This window comes from Hordeum vulgare, chromosome 4H (genome assembly GCF_904849725.1).
Source record: "Hordeum vulgare subsp. vulgare chromosome 4H, MorexV3_pseudomolecules_assembly, whole genome shotgun sequence".
Classification (NCBI taxonomy): domain Eukaryota; kingdom Viridiplantae; phylum Streptophyta; class Magnoliopsida; order Poales; family Poaceae; genus Hordeum; species Hordeum vulgare.
In genome coordinates this window covers 265447820-265475004 of record NC_058521.1, presented here as the reverse complement: position 1 = coordinate 265475004, position 27185 = coordinate 265447820, and the positions used below count along the sequence as shown (strand labels likewise).

Sequence of the window (27185 nt, the reverse complement as noted above, 5' to 3'; positions counted from 1 at the left end):
GAAGGAACCGCCAACGACGGTGGATCTCCAACGGATTTGACGACGGCGACGGTGGTGGGGGAGCAGAGCAAGGTGGTGGGGAAGCAGAGCGGAGCGAGGGAGGGGATAGAACAGAGCGGTGCGGTGAGGGTTAAGGATTTGAGGGAATTGGGGATTTTTTTTTTTACAGAAAACACCTTCATATAAAATTGGTCAAATCAGAGAGCATAACGTGGCGGTCAACAGTTGATCAAACAAGAGGTCTACCGACCGCATACATGCTACAATAACCGTATTTTCACGTCAAATCGTATTCAGTGACCATAACGAACGTATATCAAAGTTGAGTGATCATATTGTGCTTTCGTGACAACTTAAGTGTCGTGAGTGTATTTATTTTTACTTAGAAACGGAGTATACCCAAACACCTCAACCAAACACAGCCTAAACATGGTCAACATCCGTTACCCTCTTCCGCTCTCCCCTCCATAATGGCCCAAGAGGCCATTGCTCCAAACGATGCTTCCTAACTGTCTGTCCTGCACATTTCACGCAAACAACGACGATGCTGAGCTCCTGCGCTGGCGGCGGCGGCGGCCATCCGGGCTCGCCACAGAAGCATGGCAGATGCGAGGAGCAAGAGGCCCCAGATGGGTTCTTGGAGACGGCAGGGGCTTCGCCAGCACCACCTTCATCTTGTTCCTTTCTTGGAACCACCGGCTTTCCGAGGGCGCAGATGCTGAGCTTCTCCAATGATGTAGCGGGTGAGATGGGAAGCTCCTGCTTTGAGGTCTTGTGAAGGGCGAAATGGGCCTTAGTTATTCCCCTCTCTTTTGCTTTTGCAACTCATTCTCAAAAGGTGTTCTCTTTTTCATTGTTGGAATATCTCACCTTATCTTTTTTCTCCTTCAAGAAAGAAAAAGTGAAATGGGGCACAGATTTGTGCTGTTTCCTTGAATCTTGCGTGTGCAGGAACTAGGGGAACATGCCCATGGGAATCTTCTTCGCTTCAGTACCATGACCCGATTACTGATGACCATTGCATCACTTTGTTCTTATCGTTCTGCTTCTCTTGTGATTTGCAGGGTTGGGTTTGAGCTCAGGGACAAGCATGCAGGGTTTTTTGGCAAGGGTTAGGGGGCCATTTACCCCAACTCAGTGGATGGAGCTTGAGCACCAGGCCCTTATCTACAAGCACATAGCTGCAAAGGCCCCTGTGCCATCCAGTTGGCTCCTCCCCATCAGGAGGAGCCTCAATCCATGGGGTAATTTTTGGATCCAGCTCCTGTCATTACTAATTTTCTTGCTCCGTATTTATGCTGTCAATAACTCGAGATAGGCATCAGGACAACATGGAGGAAGCAAGTAGAGGTCACCTATGGTTGTGGTTACGTGCGTCCACTAGTATGCTATGTAGTTTCGAATATAAATAACTTATCGCACATAGTGATTCTTTCATGTTTTAGTTATATTTTGTGTCTGCTAGGGACAAGATGCTGTCACACAATGTTGGCTATAAGCGGTAGTCAAGGTTCCTTTTGTGTACCGATTGTTTTTGTTACAAATCTATGTTTATATTTTTTCAATTTTTCCTTTTTAAAAGTGAGCATTTTCATTACTTCAAATGATTGCATTAGAGTAATGATGCTCCTGTGATAATACTTTCTGTTGCCAATGTGCTTTTAAGTGATTTTATTTAGATGTAAAAATTTGTACTCACATTGGATTCCAGTATTTCTGTTTGTTGTGTAGTCTCTTTCAGGAACAAGATATCTAAATGCTATCATTAGTATTCTGCAGTTGATGTTACAGAGTGTGCTTTCCGCATGTACTAAGTGCTAACCCAGATGTGATGCAAGCATGGGCACTTGAATGATATGTGTGGTTTATATAATTCTTATATGAAATGACTCTATTTGCAGCAGGATGGGCACCATTTCGTTCCAGCGGTGCTGATGTAGAACCCCGAAGATGTCGCCGCACAGACGGCAAGAAGTGGCGGTGCTCCAGAGATTCTGTTGGGGACCAAAAGTACTGTGAGCGACACATAAACCATGGTCGCCAACGTTCAAGAAAGCATGTGGAAGGCCGAAAGATGACAACCACCGTTGCCGAACAAACCATGGCTGTTTCTGGTGGTTTTTCATCACACTGCCAGGCCGTGGCTTGGCAGCAGCAGGTGAAAAGCTTAGCTGCTAATGTGACTGATCCTTTCCCAAGACAGTCCAATAGGTAAAGTTACTAAGTCCTAGTACATGAGTATACCCATTTCATGCCTCTTACTGGATTAATGACCATGCCTTTGTCCAAAGAAATGACAATTGTGGTTGATACACATACCAAGCTAATGTTCTGGCAGGTGTGAATGGTCAATAGATGTGCCTAAGTAGTTCAACTGTCGAAAATATGAGCAATACCAACAATTTCAATCCGGCAATGCGGTAGATAAAACATGATGAATACATTAAACATGATAATCGAAAGAACAAGGTACTGCACGTACTAGACATGTAATCAGGGATGTATGGTAACAGTAACATGTCTAGATCAATTTCTAGTACCAGAAATCCAGAAGCAAACCCTAACAGAATGGATAAAAACGCATACGGTGCTGAAGAAGAAGTGTTTGCAGCAGCACTGGTAGCCATATCGTTGGAAATAGTCGTTGTTGGGGTAATAGTTGCGTTCAGCCATGCTGGAGAAGCCAACAGTCGCGCGAGAGCGCTTTCCAAAAACTTCCTAAACACAGCAGGATTATTGATGGTGAACGTTAACAATCGCGAAACCAACCATAGCTAAACACATTCAACCTGATCACGAAGATCAATCCCTGCATTTAATTGAAGAACAAACAAGAATTCTGAGATATGCTATCTAAATTGCGAATATAAGTTGAAGTACTTGATCAACACAACAGGGTTCCGATAACATGAAGTACAGGAGATCTCGTCGACCCTCGTGTCTATGGTAATGAGTAGTGAACACTAAAAACTCAATCGAACAAAACTCAAACCCTTATTCGATTCCCTAAGATGGGTATTTTGGGAGGGTTAGAGGTGAGATTCGGCCAGTCCAAGGAGGGGGAGTTGAATCCAACCTTAAGTCGGTCTCCTACCTAAAAAACGAACTCTAAAAACTGCACCGAAGACACATGGGCCTGGCCCAAAAGGAAGGTGGCGCAACACCTATACATGATTATGGATGAAATTACGAAGTGTCATCTGTTAGAATTAATATTGTCATTATCTTGAACATACGCATGCATGTCAGAGAGGAGTACTTGTGCTATCTTGCCTGAAGCTTCTAGTCAAGCTATATGATAGCCGCATGGCAGTAAGAGCAGTCAAAAGGTAAAGGAAGTTTGACTGCATCTTAGTCAGTAAGAAAGTGTTGCAACAAGTAGTAATAGAAACAATGTTGGAATTTGCATTGGTTGTACAAATCCAATCACGTGCTTCATATGCCATATGCAAGGAAGTTAGTTAGGCATGAGTTGTGCAGAGTAAACAATTCACTATGCTTAGGTCGGTTTGGGAAACCCTATAAATAGGCATGTATTCTATCTTTCTTCTAGTGCATCAATAAGAGAATGGCTTTGGCTGTGTGAGACAACAAGCCACTAAAACAGCTTGTGTATGTTGTGGGAAACAACAAAGAGAGTGATAGAGGGACTGAGTTGGGGGGGGGGGGGAGGGGGGCTGATTAATTGAGCTAAGCTTCACTACTATTAATAGTTATGTGTGTTTGAGAGTGTGTGAAGCATATCTCAGAAAGAGGGGGGGGGGGGGGGGGGGGTTGAGTGATTCAACTCCAAGATCATCTTGTACATTTCGTCCACGCCCCTCACGTGTCATCACGATGCTTCAAAGTCCTAAATCATCATGTGAAGCTTCGTCCTCGTTCCTCCTATGCTTGCTGCCTTCTCCATGCTTGATCATACTCCAGTGAGTGTCCAATTTGTCCATGCTAGGTCCTTCCTTCATAAGTAATACAATATATATGCCTTAGGTAACATCTTTTTCTCATAAGTACTTGGAAGTGTTCCTAAAGATGGAAGTACCTGATACTCCCTCCGTTCCATTATGTAAGGTGTATTATTTCCGGCACGGTGACCAAGGCGCGTAATTATACACATGTTAAGACAAAATTAACCTTGGCAAAATCATTGATTAGAGGCAACAAAATCATTTAGGCTAGGAAAGTAAGAGATACGCACAATCATGAGAGAGATTATTTCCTTTTTCTCTTTACAAGAAGAGATGCATGCAATCAGAGGAGAGATACTTTCCTTTTCTAAAAGGGCTAACAAGGGAATTACGAGATATTTGAAGAAATACACCTTACATTGTGGAATTTTATCGAAAAATAAATACACCTTATATAAAGAAACGGAGGGAGTATTTGAGTTGGCATTTGCGGGCTCTATTTATCAAAAAAAGTTCTCTAGAATCTGAGCTGGTGTAGGGGCTGTGGGTATAACTGTAGTAGGGATGTCCTCATCAACTTATTGGCAACTTGAACAGTGAACTATACCTTGAACTGCAAGTTGTGCAAACAAGTATCACGCAAAGCCTTGTTATGTTGCCGAAATGTTTTCCTGCCGATGGAGCTTATATGTGTCATACTCTTAGGCCTCTTCATATGTTTAATAGCACCCAATTCTCATAGATTGAGGCGTTTTAATAGTCGAACTGATATATTTGTGTTTTTTTAAGATACGTTGTAGGATAACATCTCTACATAAATAAGCCACTCAGAACACATCACGATAAAATTCAACTTGCCATACAGATTAGGCTAAATTTTTATCTTAGCACAGTGAGTCTTTAACTCTTTATAAAGAAAATACTCTCCTCTCAGTTAACCAATAAATGGTCTCGCCAATTCTACTTGACGGGATCTCAGTCACACAGAATAGGTTACCACTATGGATAACTTATGCAATGGGTCTCAAACCAATCTCCCTCGATAGATTGCCTATTACTGGTGGTAAGCCCTTTGTGAAGGGATCTGATGGATTTTTAGACATTTGGATAAAATCCAACACTTAACTCCGGAGTTTCTTGTTAGTCTAACAATTTTAGTCTCCTCCTCACATGTCTTGATGACTAAATATTATTCTTATCTAATATGGAGTTCACTTTAGCAATCACAGTTCGTTAGGTTAGTTGGTATTGGTTTTTCAATCACCGAGAAGTCCATCAAGAGGTCACAAAGCCACTCTGCTTCTACATGTTAGTGAGTTTTGCTCACCTCGTTAAGATGGTTTGCTTGCAACACTTATAGGAAACAGTGCCACCACCTAGAGTAAACACATACCCACTTGTGAACTTAAGTTTTTTTTTTTGATAAAGGGATTTATTACTTAAAAGGTTTAAGCATTACACCCGACCTCTGCATAGCTAAGATGCACACAGCCACAGTCCAACAGTACGGTAACCGAAAATAGCAACAAACGTAATACGATCATGTAGACCTAAATCATCGTTGCCTCTGGAGGCCCAATCCGGAGATCACATTGCCACCCATGCGGGATAAAAATATCCCTCGCCACCTTCTCCAGTCGTCCAGAACAACAACAACAACAACAACCAAGCCTTTCAGTCCCAAACAAGTTGGGGTAGGCTAGAGTTGAAACCCATAAGATCTCGAAACCAAGTCATGGCTCTGGAACGTGGATAGCTAACTTCCACGCACCCCTGTCCATGGCTAAGTGTTTGTCGATATTCCAAACCTTCAGGTCTCTCTTAACGGACTCCTCCCATGTCAACTTTGGTCTACCACGACCCCTCTTAACATTCTCAGCACGCTTTATCCGTCCGCTATGCATCGGCGCTTCCGATGGCCTCCGTTGAATATGTCCAAACCATCTGAGACGATGCTGGACCAGCTTCTCTTCAATCGGTGCTACCCCAAGTCTCTCTCGTATATCGTCATTCCGTACCCGATCCTTCCTTGTGTGGCCACATATCCATCTCAACATGCGCATCTCTGCTACACCTAACTGTTGGATATGTCGTCTCTTGGTTGGTCAACACTCCGTGCCATACAACATCGCAGGTCGGATAGCTGTCCTATAAAACCTGCCTTTTAGCTTTTGTGGCACTCTCTTGTCACAGAGTACGCCAGAAGCTTGGCGCCACTTCATCCACCCAGCCTTGCTTCGGTGGCCCACGTCTTCATCGATATCGCCATCCTTCTGCAACATGGACCCCAAATATCGAAACGTGTCTCTCTCCGGTACCACCTGCCCACCAAGGCTAACCTCTCCATCCTCGTGCCTAGTAGCACTAAAACTGCACCTCATGTATTCAGTTTTAGTTCTACTAAGCCTAAAACCTTTCGATTCTAGAGTCCGCCTCCATAACTCTAACTTTCTATTAACCCCCGTTCGGCTATCATCGACTAGCACCACATCATCCGCAAAGAGCGTACACCATGGGATATCTCCTTGTATATCCCTTGTGACCTCTTCCATCACCAAATCAAAAAGATAAGGGCTCAAAGCTGACCCTTGGTGTAGCCCTATTCTAATTGGAAAGTCATCGGTGTCGCCATCACTTGTTCGAACACTTGTCACAACATTATCATACATATCCAGTCGTCCAGAAGCCACCATAAAAAGGTCTCGAAACTCCGTCCGTTGTAAGGTGGGCCACGAACGGAGAGTACCTGTGCATCGGAATAGAACCTGCAAGCGAGAGTAATTTTTATCGTTAAAAACCTTGTCATTTCTACTCAGCCAAAGCGACCATATAACGGCAAGCGCTCCTACCCGAAGAATGGTTCTAAAGTTAGTATGAATCCCAGTTAACCAATTGCCAAAAACATTGGCAACGGAAGTGGGTGGATACAAGTTGGAAGCCATTTGGATAGCTGACCAGATAAAACGTGCGAACTTGCAATCAAAGAGTAAGTGTTTTATTGTCTCTTCTTGAGGACAAAATACACACTTCGTGCTTCCATGCCAGTTGCGTTTGATGAGGTTATCTTTAGTTAAAATGACTCGTTTGCGAAGGTACCACGCGAAAATCTTTAATTTCAGTGGTACCTTCATCTGCCAATTTTATTGTTATTATCGACTGGAATATCGGTCTCTACCATCGCCCTATACATGGAATCCACCGAGAATTTACCATTCCCACATAGATTCCAACAAAACTCATAAGTACCTTGTGACAGCTGCACCGATGCTAGGTGGCCTAACAAGGTATTCTAGGACTGTAGCTTCGTACCAATTAAGTCTTGTCTGAACGTCACATCTGGTGGCTAAACTTGCATAACAGACGCAAGCATAGCACCTTTGTGGCGCACAATACTGTATAAGGTCGGATACTGCTCACGAAGGGTGATATTCCCTAACCACTTATCCTCCCAGAATCTTATTTCCGATCCATCCTTAATCTTAAACACATCAAAAGCGAAAGAAATGTTTCTTAGTCGCCATTAGGCTGGCCCAAAAATGTGAATCCCCAGGTTTCTAGATGACCCGTGATAACGGTTTTGTATCAATATATTTTTGTTGAAGGAGTGTTTGCCAGACACCATCCTCCGTAAGTAGCTTGAAAAGCCACTTATCCAAGAGGGCTGAATTCCTAACCTGTAGGTCATGAATACCCAGTCCTCCCTGATCTTTTGGTTGGCAAACGACATTCCATTTAGTCAGTCGATATTTCTTTTTCTCACTATCCCCTTGCCAAAAAAATTCGATCGGAAATAATCCAATCTTTGTAAGACTCCTTTGGGTAGCTAAAAGAATGATATCATATACAGCATTAGAGTTATAATATAAGTCATGTACCCTTTTGTATTTATCCCGATATATAAGGGATTTCTTGCATATAGTCCACCACCTGTACATGTATATATACTGGCCTATGGCCTCATGGGAATACAAGTTGCTTATTCCTAACATGGTATCAGAGCTAAGGTCTTGAGTTCAAGTCCTGGTTTACGCAATTTATTAAAAAAATTGCCGGTAGCCCCCCTTTGTGTCCACGTAGAGGCCTCTTGAGTCATACGTGAGTTTCGCGCGCCGTTGCTCTCTTTCGGTTGCACGTGTTGACTTGTCTTCCCCGTCACACGTGAGAGGGGGTGTTACAGTATATGTGGATTGCACTAGCCCTTTCCATCAGTTCGGACTTTCGGTTGCGTTGGTTAACTTTTGCACGCCGCAACTCGTGCTGTTGATCCGCTCCACGCCGCCGCCCTCCTCTCTGGCTCGTTCCCGTCAGGCAGCGGCTCCTCCTCATCACCTCGTGCCAGCGCCTGCCTCCTGCTCCCGATCGAAGTCTTCCTCGATGTCCTTCTCCTTCCCGTTTTGCTGCAGATCGAAGCCATCTCCAAACAACTGCTGGTTCCCGTGGGATAGAAGCACTGCAGGCCCCGCTCCTGATCGAAGCCGTCTCCAACTGCTGCTGGTTCCCGTGGGATAGAAGCCCCGCTCCAGATAGGTTGTTCCCGATTGAAGCGCTCCAGATCGAAGACCACGACCTCTCGTGATCGAAGCGCTCCAGGCCCACCGAAATCTCCTCCATCGAGCCTTCCAGATCCCGTAGCCAAACCTCCAGTCGTCCCGACTGTGACGAGGCGGCTGATCCGCTTGACCCGAGTTACAATTGCGTGCTTGACTTCCAGGACGAATCCTGCTGCCAAGCTGCTCCTCTTCCTGCTCGCCTCAGCCTTCCAGGACGAATCCTGCTGCCAAGCTGCTCCTCTTCCTGCTCGCCTCAGCCTTCCAGATCGGATCCTGTCGCTCAGCTGCTCGATTCTGCCCTCCAGATCGGATCGGGCTTACACGTAGTCGTTGACCAAAAAAAAAAGAGAAAAAAATGGTCTACACCAGCATGCAACATTGCAGTCTCTTGCTTCCCGTGACTCCTGACGGCTGTGCTGGTAGTTCTTCTGTTGCTCCTGCGAGCTCTACATATGGTGATTGTCGCTCTACACCGACTCCTCTCGCGACCTTAATCGGTGCATGTCGCTCTTCCCCGACACCTCTCCCGACTTTCGCCGGTTGTCCTGGTGCCTATGACTCCATGGACTGCTCTTCGGCCACGCGTCTTCCCTTGGCGCTTGGTGCTTGTCTGCACACGGCCTCGTCTTCTCCACCGGTCTTTGCAGACGATACTGGACATGCTACACCGCCATATTTAGCGGCTTCCACATGTGGTGGTGGTCGCTTCTCTCCTCGTGTCATTACGCCACCTACTTCAGCTGTGTACTTCACCGAGGACGAGATTGCGCGACTTTGCGCCCTGCTGCTTGCCTTCGACTCTCCGTTGTCGGGTGTGTCTACATCGACATCTTCAGTTGCGCCTCTGGCTGAGCAGGAGATTGGACGATTTCAATGTCTGCTAGCTCCATCTGTTGTTTCTTCCTCGACAGGTTCTGTTGGTTCTGCTACGGACTCTTCTGGCATTGTGAGACCACCTTCTACACACGCAGGTACATCTCCATGGGTTCTTGATACTGGAGCATCTTTTCATATGACTCCTGATTCATCCACTCTGTCATCTACTCGACCTCTTGATTCTCCTGTTCCTGTTCTTAAAGCTGATGATACTTCTCTCCCGGTTACTGGCCGAGGCACTCTTAGCACTTCATCTTTTCATGTTCCCGATGTTGCTCATGTTCCTCGGCTTACCATGCAGCTCCTTTCTGGTGGCCAGATTGTTGATTCTGATTGTCGGGTCATCCTTGACTTTGACTCATGTTCAGTTCTGGACAGTCACACTGGTGCTCTTCTTGGTGCTGGCCCCCGGCGCCGTGACTCTCAGGGTCTCTGGGAGCTTGACTGGCTTCACCTTCCATCCGCTGCCACCGCAGTCAGTCTCTCCTCTTCTGTTGCCTTGTCTACCAGCTCTTTTCAAGAGTGGTATCATCTCTGGTTCATTTATGTGGCTCTCGTCTCTCATCCTTAGTTCGACGTGGTCTTCTTGGATCCGTCTCCGGTGGTGTGTCTTTAGACTGTCAGGGCTGCCGGCTTGGTAAACAGGTTCAGTTACCTTATCCTCATAGCGAGACTGTGTCTCAGCGTCCTTTTGACCTTCTCCACTTGGATGTTTGGGTTCTAGCTCCCTTTTCCTCGAGGGGAGGCCATCACTACTATATTATCTTTATAGATGATTTCTCTCGATACACGTGGATCTATTTTATGTCTTCTCGTAGTGAGGTATTATTTATCTATAAGCGTTTTGCTGCCATGGTTCACACTCAGTTCTCTATGCCTATTCGTGTGTTCCGTGCTGACTCTGTTGGAGAGTATATCTCCAAGATGTTGCGTGGATTTCTCGCTGAGCAGGGTACACTTGCTCAGTTCTCTTGTCCTGGTGCTCATGCTCAGAATGGTGTAGCTGAGCGCAAGCATCGTCACCTTCTTGAGACGGCTAGTGCGATGATGATTGTTGCCTCTCTCCCGCCTCATTTCTGGGCTGAGGCCGTCTCCACCTCCACCTATCTCATCAATCTACAACCTTCTACTGCTCTACAGGGTGGTGTTCCTTTTGAGCGTCTTTTTGATCGTTCTCCCGATTATTCGATGCTTCGCCTGTTTGCTTGTGTTTGCTATGTTCTTCTTGCCCCTCGCGAACGCACCAAACTGACCGCTCAGTCTGTTGAGTGTGTCTTCTTAGGCTACAGTGATGAGCATAAGGGCTATCGTTGTTGGGATCTTATCGGTCGTCGGATGCGTATCTCTCGGGATGTGACTTTTGACGAGTCTTGTCCCTTCTACCCACGCCCATCTTCCTCGACCTTTTCAGTGGAGGATATCTCTTTCATCACTTTTCCTGATACACCTCTCACCCCATTGAGCCTTTGCCTATTCGTTTCGCTCCCTCTGCTTCTCCACCTCTTGTCGATTTGCTACCACCATCTCCCACGGTTTCCTCTCCTGGCATGTCACCGGATTCTGCACCTTCATCTCCGGTGACTTCTACGTCTTCACCCCCCGATTCTACGTTGGCGATCCCCCCTTGCATTGTTCCATCTTTTCCTCAGTGTTACACTCGTCGTTCACGTCATGTGGATGCCTCTGTGGATGCCTTTGCGGATGTGTCGTCATCCTCATCTCAGCCTCCCTATGCCTTGCGTTCTCGCCCTCGTCCGCTTGTTGATCGCCTTGGGTTTCCCACCGTTGGTGCTGCTGTTCTTGAGCCGACTTCCTATCGTGAGGCTGTTGTTCATCCTGAATGGCAGTTTGCGATGGCAGAGGAGATTGCTGCTCTTGAACGCACTGGTAGGTGGGATCTTGTTTCCCTTCCTCCCGGAGTCCGTCCCATCACTTGTAAGTGGATTTACAAGGTTAAGACTCGCTCTGATGGTTCTCTTGAGCGTCACAAAGCTCGTCTTGTGGCTCGTGGTTTTCAGCAGGAGCATGGTCCTGATTATGACGAGACTTTTGCTCCTGTGGCCCATATGACCACCGTTCGTACACTTCTTGCCGTGGCCTCTGCACGCCACTGGTCTATATCTCAGCTTGATGTTAAGAATGCCTTTCTTAACGGTGAGCTGCGTGAGGAGGTGTACATGCAGCCACCACCTGGGTATTCTGTTCCTGATGGCATGGTATGTCGTCTTCGTCGCTCTCTCTATGGCCTTAAGCAAGCCCCTCGTGCCTGGTTTGAGCGTTTTGCCTCTGTGGTGACTGCCGATGGTTTTTCAGCGAGTGCTCATGATCCAACATTGTTTATTCACCTTTCTCCTCGTGGTCGGACTCTTCTTCTTCTCTATGTTGATGACATGATCATCACTGGGGATGACCCCGAGTATATTGCCTTTGTAAAGGCCCGTCTTAGTGAGCAGTTTCTTATGTCTGATCTTGGACCTCTTCGCTACTTTCTTGGGATTGAAGTCTCTTCTACCTCTGATGGCTTTTTTATATCCCAGGAAAAGTATATCCAGGATCTTCTTGCTCGTGCTGCTCTTACTGACGAGCGCATTGTTGAGACTCCTATGGAGCTCAATGTTCACCTCCGTGCTACTGATGGTGATCCCCTGCCTAACCCGACGCGTTATCGTCATCTTGTTGGCAGTCTTGTCTATCTAGCTGTCACTCGTCCGGATATCTCTTATCCGGTTCATATTCTGAGTCAGTGCGTCTCTGCTCCCACATCGGTTCACTATAGTCATCTCCTTCGTGTTCTCCGATATCTTCGGGGCACGATCTCTCACCGTCTATTCTTTCCTCGCTCCAGTTCTTTACAGCTTCAGGCCTATTCAGATGCTACGTGGGCTAGTGATCCTTTAGATCGCCGTTCACTTTCTGCTTACTGTGTGTTTCTTGGTGGTTCTCTCATTGCCTGGAAGACGAAGAAACAGATTGCAGTTTCCCGTTCGAGTGCAGAGGCTGAGTTGCGAGCGATGACTCTTTTAACGGCAGGGGTGACTTGGTTACGGTGGTTACTTCAGGATTTTGGTGTTTTTGTCACTACACCGACTCTGCTCTTATCTGATAGTACAGGTGCTATTAGCATTGCGCGCGATCCTGTGAAGCATGAGCTCACCAAGCATATTGGTGTTGATGCTTTCTATGTGCGCGCTGGTGTGCAGGATCAGGTCATTGCTCTTCAGTATGTGCCTTCCGAGTTACAGTTGGCGGATGTCCTGACGAAGGCCCAGACTAGAGCACAACATGGCTTTTATCTCTCCAAACTCAGTGTTGTTCATCCACCATGAGTTTGAGGGGGGGGGGGGGGGTGTTAGAGTTATAATATAAGTCATGTACCCTTTTGTATTTATCCCGATATATAAGGGGTTTCCTGCATATAGTCCACCACTTGTACATGTATATATACTGGCCTATGGTCTCATGGGAATACAAGTTGCTTATTCCTAACATACAGTACCATATTAGCCAGTACTGAATTTATGAGGACCAATCTTCCTCCCAGGGAGTTTTCCTTTCCAACTTGCCAGTCTTTTTTGCAGACGTTCTTCAGCGTGCTTCCATTCTGCATTAGTTAATCTCCTATAATGTATTGGAATGCCCAAATACTTAATAGGAAATTGCCCTTGCTCGCATCCGAATAACTCGGCATATTGAGCAGCTGCGTCCTGGGCCTCTCCAAAACAAAACAATTCGCTTTTGTGGAAGTTAATTTTCAGCCCAGATAATTGCTCGAAGGCTGACAATGTTAATTTCAGATTCGCTGCTTTATCTAGATCGTGTTCCATAAATAGAATCGTGTCGTCTGCATATTGAAGGATTGATAGTCCTCCATCCACTAGATGTGGGACCACCCCCTCAATCTGACCATCTTGTTTAGCCCGGTCAATCATGATCGCTAACATATCTGCCACTGAATTAAATAGTATGGGAGATATGGAGTCCCCTTGGCTTAACCCCTTTTTTTGTTTCGAAGTACCGTCCTATGTCATCATTGACTTTTACTGCGACGCTACCTCCAGAAACAACACTCTGGATTAAGGCACACCACTCTTTTGAGAACCCTTTCATTCTCACAGTCTGTTGTAGGAACGACCAATTAACTTTATCATAGGCTTTTTCAAAGTCTATCTTGAAAATTACACCATTAAGTTTTTTAGTATGCATCTCATGTATGGTTCCGTGTAGAACACCGACCCTATCCAGGATATTCCTACCTTGCATAAAAGCAGTTTGAGTAGGTTTAACCACATGATCGGCCACCAAATTTAACCTAATGGTTGCCACTTCTGTAAAGATTTTGATACTAACATTGAGAAGGCATATAGGTTTATATTGTTGAATCCTTTCTCCCTCCAAAAATTTAGGTAACAAAATGATCTCCCCAAAGTTTAGGCGAAACAATTCTAATTGTCCGGTATGCAAGCATCCGAATAAATCTAGAAGATCCGGCTTAATGACTTCCCAGAAGTGCTGGTAAAACTCAGCAGGGCAGAGCCATCTGGGCCTGCTGCCTTATTATGCTCCATTTGGAAGACCGCTTTTTCTAATCTCCTCTTTAGTGAAGGGAGCATTTAGAAAGGAGTTCTCCTCAATGGATACTTGGGGGATATCTGCTGTTCGTGACTCATCCATGGAAATATTTCCTTCATCTGGAGCACCGAACAGACCTTTATAATATTTAGAAATATATGCCTTGAGTTGCTCTTGTCCTTCGATCCGACCTTCCTCCTGATTAAGGGAATGAATACGCTTTTTCCTATGTCTGCCATTTGGGATATTATGGAAATATCTCGTGTTCGAGTCCCCTTTCAACAAGGTTAGTGCCTTAGATCTCTGGTACCATTTGAGTTCTTCCTCACGCAGCGTACGTGCTATATTCGCGTTAGATTGGCTTTTAAGCTCGATCTCCTGCGGTGATAGAACACGTAATTCTGCCTGACGGTCAAGCTTGTCAATGATGGAGCACAGGCGTTTTTTTTTAAGAATACCAGCTGTGTGCCGTGCCCAACCTCAAAGATAGATGTGGAGATTACGCATTTTATTATTCCATCTTCCAATAGGTGAATCACCACCTACTGGTTTGGACCATACCTTTTTAACTAACTCATCAAACCCATCACGTTCCAACCATCCCAACTCGAATTTGAAGGGGTGTTGTGTAGATGGTTTCAATGTGCCAGTAGATAAAAGGATGGGGACATGGTCAGATAATGCCTCAATACGTTAGAGAGCGCGCACTGTTACCAACGGGAATTTATCCTCCCAATCGGTACTCATTAGTACCCGATCCAGTTTTTCGTATGTTGGCTCAGGAATACTATTCGCCCAAGTGAATTGCCTACCCGTCATGTGTACCTCTCTTAAATCCAAGCTATCGATGACATCATTGAATAAAAAAGGCCAATGGTTATCAAACCTCCCTTTACTTTTCTGATGTGGGAACCTTAGCATATTAAAATCTCCACCTATTAGAATAGGATGTGGGTTATTATTAGCCAAGTTAACCAGTTTACGGAGGAAGGCAACCTTATGAGCTTCCTGAGCAGCACCATACACAGCAACCAGGCTCCAAAGGAAGTTATCAACTCTATTACGGATGTTGAATTTAATATGAAATTCACCATCCGAAAAAGTTAACACCTCCATGGAATCTGATTTAATGCCAAGCAAGATGCCACCCGACCTACCGCGCGGGGGAATAGATTGCCAAGTAAAGTCCATGCCGCCAGACAGGTGGTCTAGCCACTCGCTTCCAGTTTCAGAAATAGCCACGAACTCCAACCTATGATCCAAAATTTGTTGTGCAATATTCAGATGTTTAACCAAGTCGCCAAGACCTCTGCTATTCATGAACATACCATTCACTGGGAAACAGTTGGGGATTTTGACATTTTTGCATTTTCCGCGTTTTTTTAAACTTTTTTTTGCCTTTCGCGGATTTGGATTTCCGGCCTGAAGCGTAGAGATCATAAATAGATCCTAGCTCATCCTCATCCATCCCCACCTCCGTTACCACCCCCACAAGATGAGATGAAAATTGTCCATCCACAAAGGCATTCGCTTCATCATCCTCTTAGGTGCGGTAACCGGCCTACTAGACACACCTGGAGAGACCTTTAAACGATCATACTCCACATGCTTCAACAAGTTGGCCGAGACAACAATTTCTTTCTCATTTCTACCTAAAGAAACTCCAACATTCTTCAAAGTTGATGATAATTTAGAATTGGAATAAGAAAGAAAGGACCTGTTAGCGGGAGACGTACCAATAGGAGTAGTTGATAGCATCGCCTCCTTTTGCCGCATGACCTTAGCTAGCGCGTCCTCGTCCATGACAGAAGCGCCGTCGGCCATGGTACGGTGACGCTCGTTGCGCCTTGGTACTGTCGCCTGCGAGCGAGGCCCCAATCCTTGTTGCGCCGCGGGAGGAGGCAAGGATGAACTAGCAGCCCCCTCGACCACGGCATCCTTCGCTGGTGGGCTGTCCGCCAACATTGCCGCCGGTTGAAGATGTGCCGGATTGACACCGTTCCCGCATCCGCGACAGCAGAACTCTCCTCAACGAGCCCATCCTTCAGCACATGTACCACAGGCCGCGGCAGTGGCGACCCACCATCCATCGTCACTCTGGTGTGGGGCTGGCTACCCGCGGATGCAGCAGCAGCTGCAGGCGTCGACGAGTCGCCAGCCTCATGTGCAGGCACATCAGCCCCGGTGCAGGGCTGGCCACCCGCGGTTGCAACAGCAGCTGCAGCCGCTGCCGAGCCGCCAGCGTCATGGGCAGGCACATCAGCCCCGGTGTGGGGCTGACCACCCGCGGTTGCAGCAGCTGCAGCAGGTGGAGGAGCCGCCGAGCCGCCAGCGTCATGTGCATGCACATTAGCCGGTTGCGAAGCAACAAGAACGACCGGCGCGCTTGTGTCAAGTGAGCAGCAGGCTGCAGCTAGCTCGCTGCCACCCTGCGTACTCTGGGTAGGGGTAGGAAGCGAACTCGAGCCCAGCGTCTTTCCGCCAGAATCAAGGGATACGTATGCAGACATGGTACCCCAAGCACCAGACTTGCTCATCTCACGAACAATCTCCTTACCACGTGGTGACTTAGGACTGGGATTGAAAGGCGTCAGAGCAATTCCACAAAGGATGTTAGCCACCGAAGAACACTGAACTTGACCCTCATGAGGTGATGGACTTTGGTCAATCGACATATTCGTAACTCCGCCATCGTCATGCGCTGAAGCTCCACCATGTCCACGTTGTTCAGTGTGACTATCCTCCATGTTTCCATCTGCTGCGCTGTCTTTGCTTTTGATATCCCAAGCAAGAGGTATAAAGTCTGTCCACGTTGTTCAGTGTGACTATCCTCCATGTTTCCATCTGCTGCGCTGTCTTTGCTTTTGATATCCCAAGCAAGAGGTATAAAGTCTGATTCCGGCATAAAGCCTTCTGGCTCCGGACGGAAAGTGAACTCGTATCCCTTCGATAATAAGATACCATCCGTCTGAATATACGGTCCTAACTCATCCATCTTTTTGAAGCAGTCGTCAGCCGCCATTCCGACGAGTATACGCACCACTCCTCTACGTCGGAGTGAGAGAAGATTGACATCAATGGTAGTGCCAATCAGAGTCCCAACAAGCCCAAATGCCCAGAAAATGGCGCATAGGGTGGGGCACCCCAGTGACGTGTACCAAGGTCTGGTGTAACTCCATCTTAGGCACAATCTCCTTTGGTTTTCACCGATTGAAAGCAAGCCTAGTGTCCTGCACTGGAATGCCAAGATCAACTCCATCAAATCTCGAGAGCACCTCCATCGACGGGAAACCGATTGTGAACGAGCTATCTCCATGTGGGATAGCCCCCGAGACCCAAGACGGTATCGGGCACATACGTGCCACTTGATCCTGTACCTGTTTTGTTGTAGCAGCCGTGCCACCAACCTTTACCAGGGCAACGGGACGTGAGTTTGGAACCAACTTTGCATTATGAGCGCTATCCGGAAACTGAGCAAACATGGTTGTCCTTATTTCCCATACCAGCAACAAACACACAAGGTTTTGGAAGCTTCAATGTAGGACACTTCTTTAGTGGATGCAAAGAGCAGGGCCGGCCATGTGTTTCGGGATGCCCTAGGCGAACTCAATGACATGGGCCGCTATGTTCTAAGACCATATATTTTTAGTTTAAAATTTAATTATAATAATTGACTGACTCCATCGATAATAATAATAACAAAAATTCAACTTACTAAATCGACAATAATAACACTAAAAAGATAGGGAAATGAAACTAAAATGACATGATTACTTCAAATAAGAACAAAGTTCTGACTTCATCGACAACAGTAATAATTTAGTTCTTCAGAAAAAGTTTCTTCGGGCGTTTCTTGATGCAAAGTCATTAAGGGCACAATCAAGATCAACATTGTCCAAGATATCCTTTTCAAGATCAGCGTTTCTTCGGATGTTGGATGGCTGGTCTGCCGGTCGGCCGGCGCGCGCAGTGGCGACAAGCCGGCCGAGACGCTGCAGTACTGAAGCCGGCAATTCGTTTGACGAGGGCACTCGAGACGAGCCGTCGAGGCGACCGGAAGACGAAGCCACGAACAGGTTTTACGACGTGTGCGTAAACTGGGTAATTGATCGCAGCTGGGTCTAACCATCTGATTTCTTCCTTTTTTGTATTATATATATATATTTTAATACGCTACAATGTACTCCCTCTATAAACTAATATAAGAGTGTTTAGATTACTAAAATAATGTTCTAAATGCTCTTATATTAGTTTACGGAGGAACTACATACATACAATATTATGGCCCCCCCCTCCTGTCGTGGGCCCTAGGCCGTCGCCCCGCCGGCCATACGCCAGGGCCGGCCCTGGCAAAGCGTTATCACAAATGTAGCAATAGTGTTGTTCCATGCACTTTTTGGTAGCATGTGTGTCCACCTCACACTTCCAACATCGTGTTTTAACTTTCTTTGCAACTTGCACCTGAACTGCCGCCTGCGTGGGCTGAACCTGCTCCTGCGTGGGCTGAACCTGCAGTGTCGGGGGGATGGGTTGCGTTGTCTCTGCCCCGGCCGGGACAGCCTGCACTATACTTCCGTGTTGTTGCTGACTTTGCCCACCTGTCGCTGGCGCCTTCTTCTTCTTGTTTTTCTTCTTTCTCTTCTGCCCCAGACCAGCAATCGCTGAAGCAGCCGTGCCAAAGGCGAACCCTGGCGGCAGGTTGGGAGCAGCCGTGGGAAACGAACCCTGCCCCGGCACAAGGGGAGGCCCGGGTGCAAAAGTCGCCGGACCCGTGGCGGCACCAAAACCACCAGCAGCAGCGCTCCCTGGAGGCGCGTTTGATGGAGTTCCCAATGCCAGAGCATTAGGCCTTTGATCCGACTGCCCGACAGGACGCGGTGGAGCCGCCATTGGAGAAGCCGAGCGAAGTACTCAGCGAACGAACGCCTCGCCTGCCCGTCCTCGTAACCACCAGCAGACGGCGGCGTGCTAGCGATCGCACTTGTCTGGCGAACGACAGGTCGAGACGGCGGCGTCGGTGTTTGAGGGCAGCTGCGCTGCGGTGGAAATAGGTTTCTTGAGTTTCTGCCTTCACAGCCCACCGATCCAAAGGCCCAGATGAGCCCAAGGCGATGAACGATCTGCATGCTTCCCGGGCCCGCCCACCAGCGAGACCGGCATTTGAATTGCGCGTCCGTCGTCCTCGCGTGGATAGCGCGGATGTTCAATCGCCATCTCTTCCGGTCCGCCATCAGCGCCAGCGTCCACTGGGGCCGCGCCGGCGTCCATCAACGCCTTGCCATTGTCAACCATCACGTCGACAGCGACAACCGCGGCTGGAAAGAAATCACCGAGGCACGGTTGAGGCGTGATCGAGGCCGGGGTAGAGGACCATACCATCCCAGCCGCAACGTCGACATCTTGACCCCACCTAGTCGTGGCGGTCGATTCCGAACTGGTGGCGGGGATACGTCCTCGTTCCCGGCCTCCGACGATGAGGCAACCCCTCGGACATCCTACTCCCAGCCGACCTGCAAGAAGAACCAACCAACGTACCTTGATCCACTCCATCCTCGACCGACGAAGATCGGTACTCCCAGAACCGCGACTCGGGTGTTGGGTACCCAATCTCAGTCCAGAACTCCTGCGACTCGGGTGTTGGGTACCCAATCTCAGTCCAGAACTCCTGTGCCAGCTGCTCATTGGACTTGGACGGCCGACAGGCGACGACTTGCGAGACCGCTCGCTCCTCGACCAGCACATCGGTCGCTACCCCTTCCGCGAGCTCCTCCGCCTCATGATCAGAGCCATCTTCCGATGCCCCCGCCGACAATAGCGAAAAACGAGATCCCGAATGAGACACCTCGTCGCCCCCCTTGCTGCCGGCGACAAGGCGCCGGACGCAAGGGTGAGCCTCCGCATAGCCATCGCGGCGGCGCCAGCGCCAGCGCCGGTTGGCCGCGGGTCAAGCAGACCCGGACGGGGCTAGATAGCGGCCAGTAGCCTAGGACGACATAGCCATGTCACGATGTCTCTTGATCTATCGTTATATCAAATTTATCAGCATCAGATATCGAATTTGAATCACCGTTAGAGGTAGCCAATGAGTGTAGTACTCAAACAGTGGGCAATCTGGCCACATGTGAATAAGTATCAAAGAAATTATCGCCTTTGTTTTGGGTATAACTTGGTTACAAACCGAGCCTTGTACTTTTCAACTGTACCATTAGGCCTAGCTTTTTCTTGAACACCCACTTACATTCTGTAGATTTACACCCATAAGGACAATAAATGATCTCCCATGTCCCATTTAGCCATGACGAAATCCATCTCGCTACATACAACTTCCTTTCAGTAGTCAACATCAGGAGATGCTTCTAAAATAGAAGTGGGAGTGTCATCCATGAGGTACACAATGAAATCCTCACTAAAGGACTTTTCGGTCCTCTGTCTCTTGCTCCTTTTTTGAGCTTTATTGTCCTCGTCCTCACAAATCTCATTATTTGTTTGCTCATAATGTTTTAGTAGAACCGAGGGTTTAAAAATTGTGTCTTACCTCAAAGAAACTCTTTCTTCTTATCAGTCCCAAGTTGGTACATTGTGAGGCCTTGTTATGCCGTGATACTCTTTCTTGTCCTCATATTCCTTGAACTTGTGGGGATGAAAATTCTTCTTGTGTACTAAATTGACACTACTCTTATGGACACGAACACGTGTGCCTTTCACCCTCGCCTTCTCTTCCACATCAAGAGTGCTAATGAGATTGACAACAGAAAACTCCTCTCTTCTGTTCCAGGGAAGTTTCAAATTTCTCCACGAACGAGGAAGCTTGGCAATAGTGCCCCCGTCAGTGAACTTGTCCCGTAACACACTGAAAATGCTCAAGTTCCTTAGCGAATGGATGTATCTCACGAGCCTGCTCAACCACGGAGCAGCCAGTAATCTTGTAATTATGGTATTGTTCCCTGACACACAACTAGCTATCTACGTCCAAAACCTCACATTTGGCCTTGAGCGCATCCCACGCATAGTTGGCAGCCATAATTGTCATGAAAGACTGTCATTAGCCTGTAAAGCTTGCTCCTGTTTAGGAGTAAGCATTCCGCTTGCCCCTGGAGGCATGACAACAGTTCATAATGGTAAGCCAAAGCAGTGACCTTGCACGCCCTCTCTTGTAGCTCACACCCTCGACAACTGGAGGTTTCACAGTTACAGCCAAAGCAATCAGAGAAAATTGCCTAGAAACAGGATCTTGGATTGTTGATAATATGAGCAGTGGACAAATAAGTTCAATACAGAAATACGGCAGGTAAAACATGAACATATTAAACATGATAGTCAAACAAACAAAATTGCTACACATACTAGACATGTAATCAGGGATGTATGCTTTTTTTTTTTGAAAAGGAGGAATACCCCAGGCCTCGGCATTTCTTTATGCACACAGCCATATTATTAATAAAGGTTCAGGTTCCGAACAAAGTCTCAGACAAGCTGACAAATCTCATAAAAAAGGGCCTTAACCGACGAAAATAGGGTAAGATGACTAGACACTTATCCTATTGTTGGACCGCCAGCCCAACCGGTTGTAGGTATCCCATGCGACCATCTTCCAGCGGTGGCATCCGATATCCGTAAGCTCCCTGTGGTCTGTATGGTTGAGTAACGACCACTTACGGATCCAGGCAGACGCCTTGAAGATAACCTGCAAGAAATTTTTAATGGTTTGTCTGTTAAAAGCAACATCATTCCGACTATTCCATATGGCCCAAAGCAATGCACACACTCCCACTCGAATATGTGCCGCAGTCTTAGGCTCTACCCCAGTTAACCAAGTCCCAAATAAATGCGAAACCATGACAGGCGGAGATACGTTAAAGGACGCGTGATTCGTCCGTCACAATAAGTTAGCCAGTGGGCATTGTAGAAACAGATGTTGTATTGTTTCGTCCTGATCACAAATTAGCATCATTTACGACCCTCCCAGTTACACTTTGCCAAGTTATCATTTGTCAAAATCACTCCCTTATACACAAACCACATAAATACCTTGATTTTTAACGGCACTTTGATTTAACAAATGCGAACCGACCTCGGGATAGGCCTGGTGTTTATTAGGTCTCTATACATCAACTTAACCGAGAAGACACTTGACACTGACAACTTCCAAGGTACGGTATCTGGCGCATCAGAGTTAACCTCCATCTATCCCATCGTTCACCAACTAGTGTTTGCCTGAATTGAATGTTAAGGGGAGCAAAACTCAACACTGTACTAACGGATACTTCTTTCCGTTGTGGAATGTTGTATAAGGAAGGATACTGCAAGGCTAGTGCTGTCTCACCCAGCCAGGTATCTTCCCAAAACCTAGTACTGTTTCCGCTCCCCACAATGAATTTGCTCCAGTTGAAGAAGGAAGCTTTTGTCCCCATTAGCCCCTTCCAAAAAGGAGAGTCAGTCGGTTATGCCGTCACTTGTTTCAGAGTTTTGGAATGTAAGTACTTATTACGCCACAACTGTAATCAAACCCCATCCCTCTCTACCGTCACTTGTATCAGGGATGTATGATAAGAGTAACAAATTCAGATCAATTGCTTTTACCAGAAAGCCAGAAGCAACCCCTAAAAGAAAGGATAGGAACACATACGATCTTGAGGAAGAAGCATTTGCGGCAACATCAGAAGCCATGTCACCAAGGAGGTTGTCGTTGGTGAAGTAGTCATGCGCAACCACGTTGGAGAAGGCGACAATCATGCGACAACACTCCCCAAAAACTTGATTGCCTCTCTTCCGTATAGAATCAGAAGCGACAATGGTTTTGAGGCTTGCTGCTCCAATTCGCGGTGCATACTGTGAAGCAGAGTGCGAAATACGTAGGCGGCTAAAAGTTCTGGACCAGAAGGCAAACAACTCTATTAAAGAGGAGCTACCTTGAGAACTGAACACTACAAAGAGTGAACCAATCGACGCTGTTTACATTCATCTACCACTAGTAATATAACGTTTCCACTTCTTCACGTGTCACAAAAAGAAGGCAGCGTGTACACATAGCATAGGTCCTAGCCTGGCTCGGCTCATTCATGAACGCATGTGTGAGGCATGCCGGATGGTGCAGGAGGAGCACGCGTATGTCTGTCCTGTTCTCAAGCTCTTAGTGCAGAAGAACCAACCTTCTGTATTGGTCCAACACACCCTCCACTAGCTTGGTGAGACTAAGCTTCCTCACTCCCCTTATGGTGCATGAATGGGCCATACGGGCCTCTGGGATTTTACTAGGATTTATTGTAAAACAATAAATGGGCCAGGCTAGTAATTCCTATCTATGACAATCATCTATGTCAGGATACATGATGTAATTTTTGATAAAGGGCTTTTATTACTTAAAATTTAAGTATTACACCCGGCCCCTGCATAGCTAGGATGCACACAGCCAAAAATCGAAACATTCGAAAATAGTGAAACAACAAACGACGTAATACAATCTAGTAAAAGTAAACCGCCGTTGCCTATGGAGGGCCTATCCAGAGGTCACGCTGCCATCCATGTGGGATAAAAATATCCCTCGCCACTTTCTCCAATCGCACAAAAGCCTCCATAAAAAGGTCGGGAAACTTCGTCCGTTGTAATGTGGATCACGAACGGAGAATACCCGTACACCGGAAGATAACCTGCACTGGAGAATAATTTTTATCATTAAAAACCTTGTCATTTATACTGAGCCAGAGCGACCATATAACGACAAGCGCTCCTACCCATAAAATGGTTCTAAACTTAGTATCTATCCCAAATAGCCAGTTACCAAAAACATTGGCAACTGAAGTAGGCTGATATAAGTTGGAAGCCATATGGATAGCGGACCAAATAGACCGAGCGAATTGGCATTCAAAGAATAAATGTTTTATTGTCTCTTCTTGGGGACAAAATACACATTTCGTATTGCCGTGCCAGTTTCGTTTGACTAGGTTATCTTTAGTTAAAATGACCCCTTTCCGAAGGTACCACGCAAAAAACTTTAGTTCTAGTGGTACTTTCATGCGCCATATTTTTTTGTTATTATCGACTGGCACTTGAGCCTCTGTTAGCGCTCTATACATGGAATCCACCGAGAATTTCTAGTTCTCACATAGATTCCAACGGAACTCATCAGTACCTTGTTACAGCTGAACCTTGGCCAGGCGTCCCAACAAGGTAATCCAAGACTGTAGTCTGGCACCAATTAAATCCCGTCTAAACGTCACGCCCGGTTGCGACTCTTGCATAACGGAAGCAAGTGTAGCACCTTTGTGTCGCACCATATTGTACAGAGTCGGATATTGTTCTCGGAGTGTGGTATTCCCTAACCACTTGTCCTCCCAGAATCTAATTTCCGAACCATCCTTAATCTTAAATACGCCAAAGCGAAAGAAATGTTTCTTAGTCGCCATTAGGCCGGTCCAAAAATGCGAGTCACCAGGTCTCCATTGTACCTGTGATAATGGTTTTGTGCCTATGTATTTTCGTTTAAGGAGTGTTTGCCAGACACCATCCTCCGTAAGTAGCTTAAACAACCACTTACCCAAGAGGGCTGAGTTTTTAACCTGTAGGTCATGTATCCCCAGTCTTCCCTGGTCTTTTGGTCGGCAGAGGACGTTCCATTTAGCCAGTCGAAATTTCTTCTTCTCACTATCCCCTTGCCAAAAGAATCTCGATCGGAAATAATCCAATCTATGCAGGACTCCTTTGGGTAGTTAGAAGAAATATATCATATACAGTACCATATTAGTGAGTACTGAATTTATGAGAACCAGTCTTCCTCCGAGGGATAGTAATTTTCCTTTCCAACTTGCAAGTCGTTTTTGCAGACGTTGTTCGACGTGTATCCATTCTGCATTCGTTAATCTCCTATAATGTATTGGTATACCCAAATACTTAATAGGAAATTGACCTTGCTCGCGTCCGAATAACTCGGCATATTGAGCAGCTGCGTCCTGGGCCTCGTCAAAACAGAACAATTCACTTTTATGGAAATTAATTTTCAATCCTGATAGCTGTTCGAAAGCTGATAATGTTAATTTCAGATTCGCTGCTTTATCCAGATCGTGTTCTATAAAAAGAATCGTATCATTTGCATATTGAAGGATTGATAAGCCCCCATCAACCAGGTGTGGGACTACCCCTTCTATCTGTCCGTCTTGCTTAGCTCGGTCAATCATAATGGCCAACATTAAGGAGGCATATAGGTCTGTATTGTTGTATCCTTTCTGCCTCCAAAATCTTTGGTAACAAAATTATCTCCCCAAAATTCTGGCGGAACAGTTCTAGTTGCCCGGAATGCAAGCATCCGAATAATTCTAGAAGATCAGGTTTGATGACGTCCCAGAACTGTTGGTAAAACTCCGCGGGACATCCATCTGGGCCTGGTGCCTTATTGTCTTCCATTTGGAAGACCGCCTTTCTAATCTCCTCTTCAGTGAAGGGAGAATTTAGAAAGGAGTTCAGTTCTCCTCAGCGGAAACCTGTGGGATGTCATCCGTTCGTGACTCATTCATGGTAATATTTCCATGCTCTGGAGCCCCTAACAGACCTTGATAGTACTTCGTGGTATATGCCTTGAGTTGTTCTTGTCCTTCAATCCGGCCGTCATCCTGGACAAGGGAGTGAATACGTTTCTTCCTGTGTCTGCCATTGGCGACATTATGGAAGTATCTCGTATTTGAGTCCCCTTTGAGCAAGTGTAGTGCCTTAGATCTTTGGTACCATTTGATTTCTTCCTCGCGCAACATACGTGCTACTTGGGCGTTAGATTGACTTTTGAGCTCAATCTCTGGCGGTGAAAGTACACGTACTTCTGCCTGACGGTCAAGCTCATCAATGATGGTACAAAGGCGCTCTTTCTCTTTTTTGAGAATGCCGGCGGTGTGTCTAGCCCAGCCTCGAAGATGACCGTGTAAGTTACGCATTTTGTGATTCCATCTTTGAATAGGCGAAATACCACTCACTGGATTTACCCATACTTTTTGAACAATCTTATCAAACCCATCGCGTTCAAGCCATCCCAATTCAAATTTGAAGGGTTGCTTTGTGTTTGGATTTAGCATGCCAATAGATATTAGTATGGTGGCGTGGTCCGATAGTGCCTCAATATGTTCTAGAGCGCGTACCGTTACCATCGGGAATTTATCTTCCCAATCTGTGCTCATAATTACACGATCTAGTTTTTCGTATGTGGGTTTTTTTGGAAAAGGAAAAGAATTAGCAGTTCAACAGAAGTTAGATCAGACTAGTTACATGAGACTATGGGTGCCGTAGACAGTAGGGAAGTCCCCATGCCATTCTTTGGTTTGATCAAAGTTGTTACTGTATCTATGATTTCCTCATTTAGTTTTAAATTCATGCCGCCTTTGATGAACTTCATTTTATGTTCCATTCTGTTGAATTTTTTTCTCCAAAAATCTATGCAAAGTAGTGGCAAGCTAGTGGGAAGGGAAGCACTATATATGATTGGATATGCTTGATGTTCAATAGTTTCAGGCAATGCTGCAAATTGCAACCTTAGTGGAAATAGTGCAGTACAGCACGATGTTTTCTTTCCTGAACTGAAGACAGTCTGCTTTGCAGGGAACCACTGGAGAAGCAGAGTGTAGTCGAGCAATCATTGGTATCCACTACAATGCATTCCTTTGATTTCTCGTCATCACATTCTTCTTCAAATTGTGACAAAGTAGCATTTTTACCACTGAAGTTGCATCATGATCTTGACCAGTCTTACATTACACATGGAGCGGGCAGTTCATCAGAAAAAGGTTATAGGTTGCAGGAAACTTGGTCGCCAGTAACTAGGGAAACACTTGACGATGGACCTCTAGGTGAGGTTTTCAGAAGCAAGAGTTGCCAGTCAGCTTATGGAACATCTTAACTGACAAAATGGATCGAGAGCCCAAGTTAGATCCTCCAACTGGAATCCTAAGTCTCGTGTCCAGCAGCAACACTAAAAAGTGGGTCCTGTACCAGAGAATCACAGCACTAATAATTCCTATCTCATGGGGTGCCGGTAGAACGCACAACCTCGGAGGCCCAGCTCTCTTTTCAAGTGTTCCGGCTGGTCTTGTGGAATCACAAATAACTAAAACTATGTTCATGTCTAGTGTTTATTGGTATATATTTTTTGTATTTTCTTTCTTTATTATGTGTTCGAGTCCTTCAGCTTCTGTTGTGGTGTATTGTTGATTTCAATTGTCTGTTTTGTTGACCCGTTACATCAAATCGCGTAGAGACCTGCAGAATCTATATGAGCATTGAAAAAAAAATCTATGTATTAGTTGGTTTA

General features: G+C 46.3%; 1 protein-coding gene across 1 annotated transcript; it reads left to right on the top strand.

Moving 5' to 3' along the window:
- The first annotated feature begins 442 nt into the window (after positions 1-442).
- LOC123448500 (growth-regulating factor 8-like) lies at positions 443-27185 on the top strand. The gene is made up of 4 exons (XM_045125413.1): positions 443-743; positions 1065-1244; positions 1902-2211; positions 26477-27185. Exons 1-4 carry the CDS (start codon positions 545-547, stop codon positions 26772-26774), a joined length of 987 nt encoding a protein of 328 aa, XP_044981348.1. The 5' UTR covers positions 443-544; the 3' UTR covers positions 26775-27185.

Excerpts from the sequence above, each read along its gene's own strand:
- LOC123448500 (XM_045125413.1), top strand. The coding sequence starts at position 545 with ATGCTGAGCTCCTGCGCTGGCGGCGGCGGCGGCCATCCGGGCTCGCCA. Across the intron at positions 1,245-1,901 it reads GAGGAGCCTCAATCCATGGG|CAGGATGGGCACCATTTCGT; the intron begins GTAATTTTTGGA and ends CTCTATTTGCAG. Across the intron at positions 2,212-26,476 it reads TTCCCAAGACAGTCCAATAG|GGAACCACTGGAGAAGCAGA; the intron begins GTAAAGTTACTA and ends TCTGCTTTGCAG.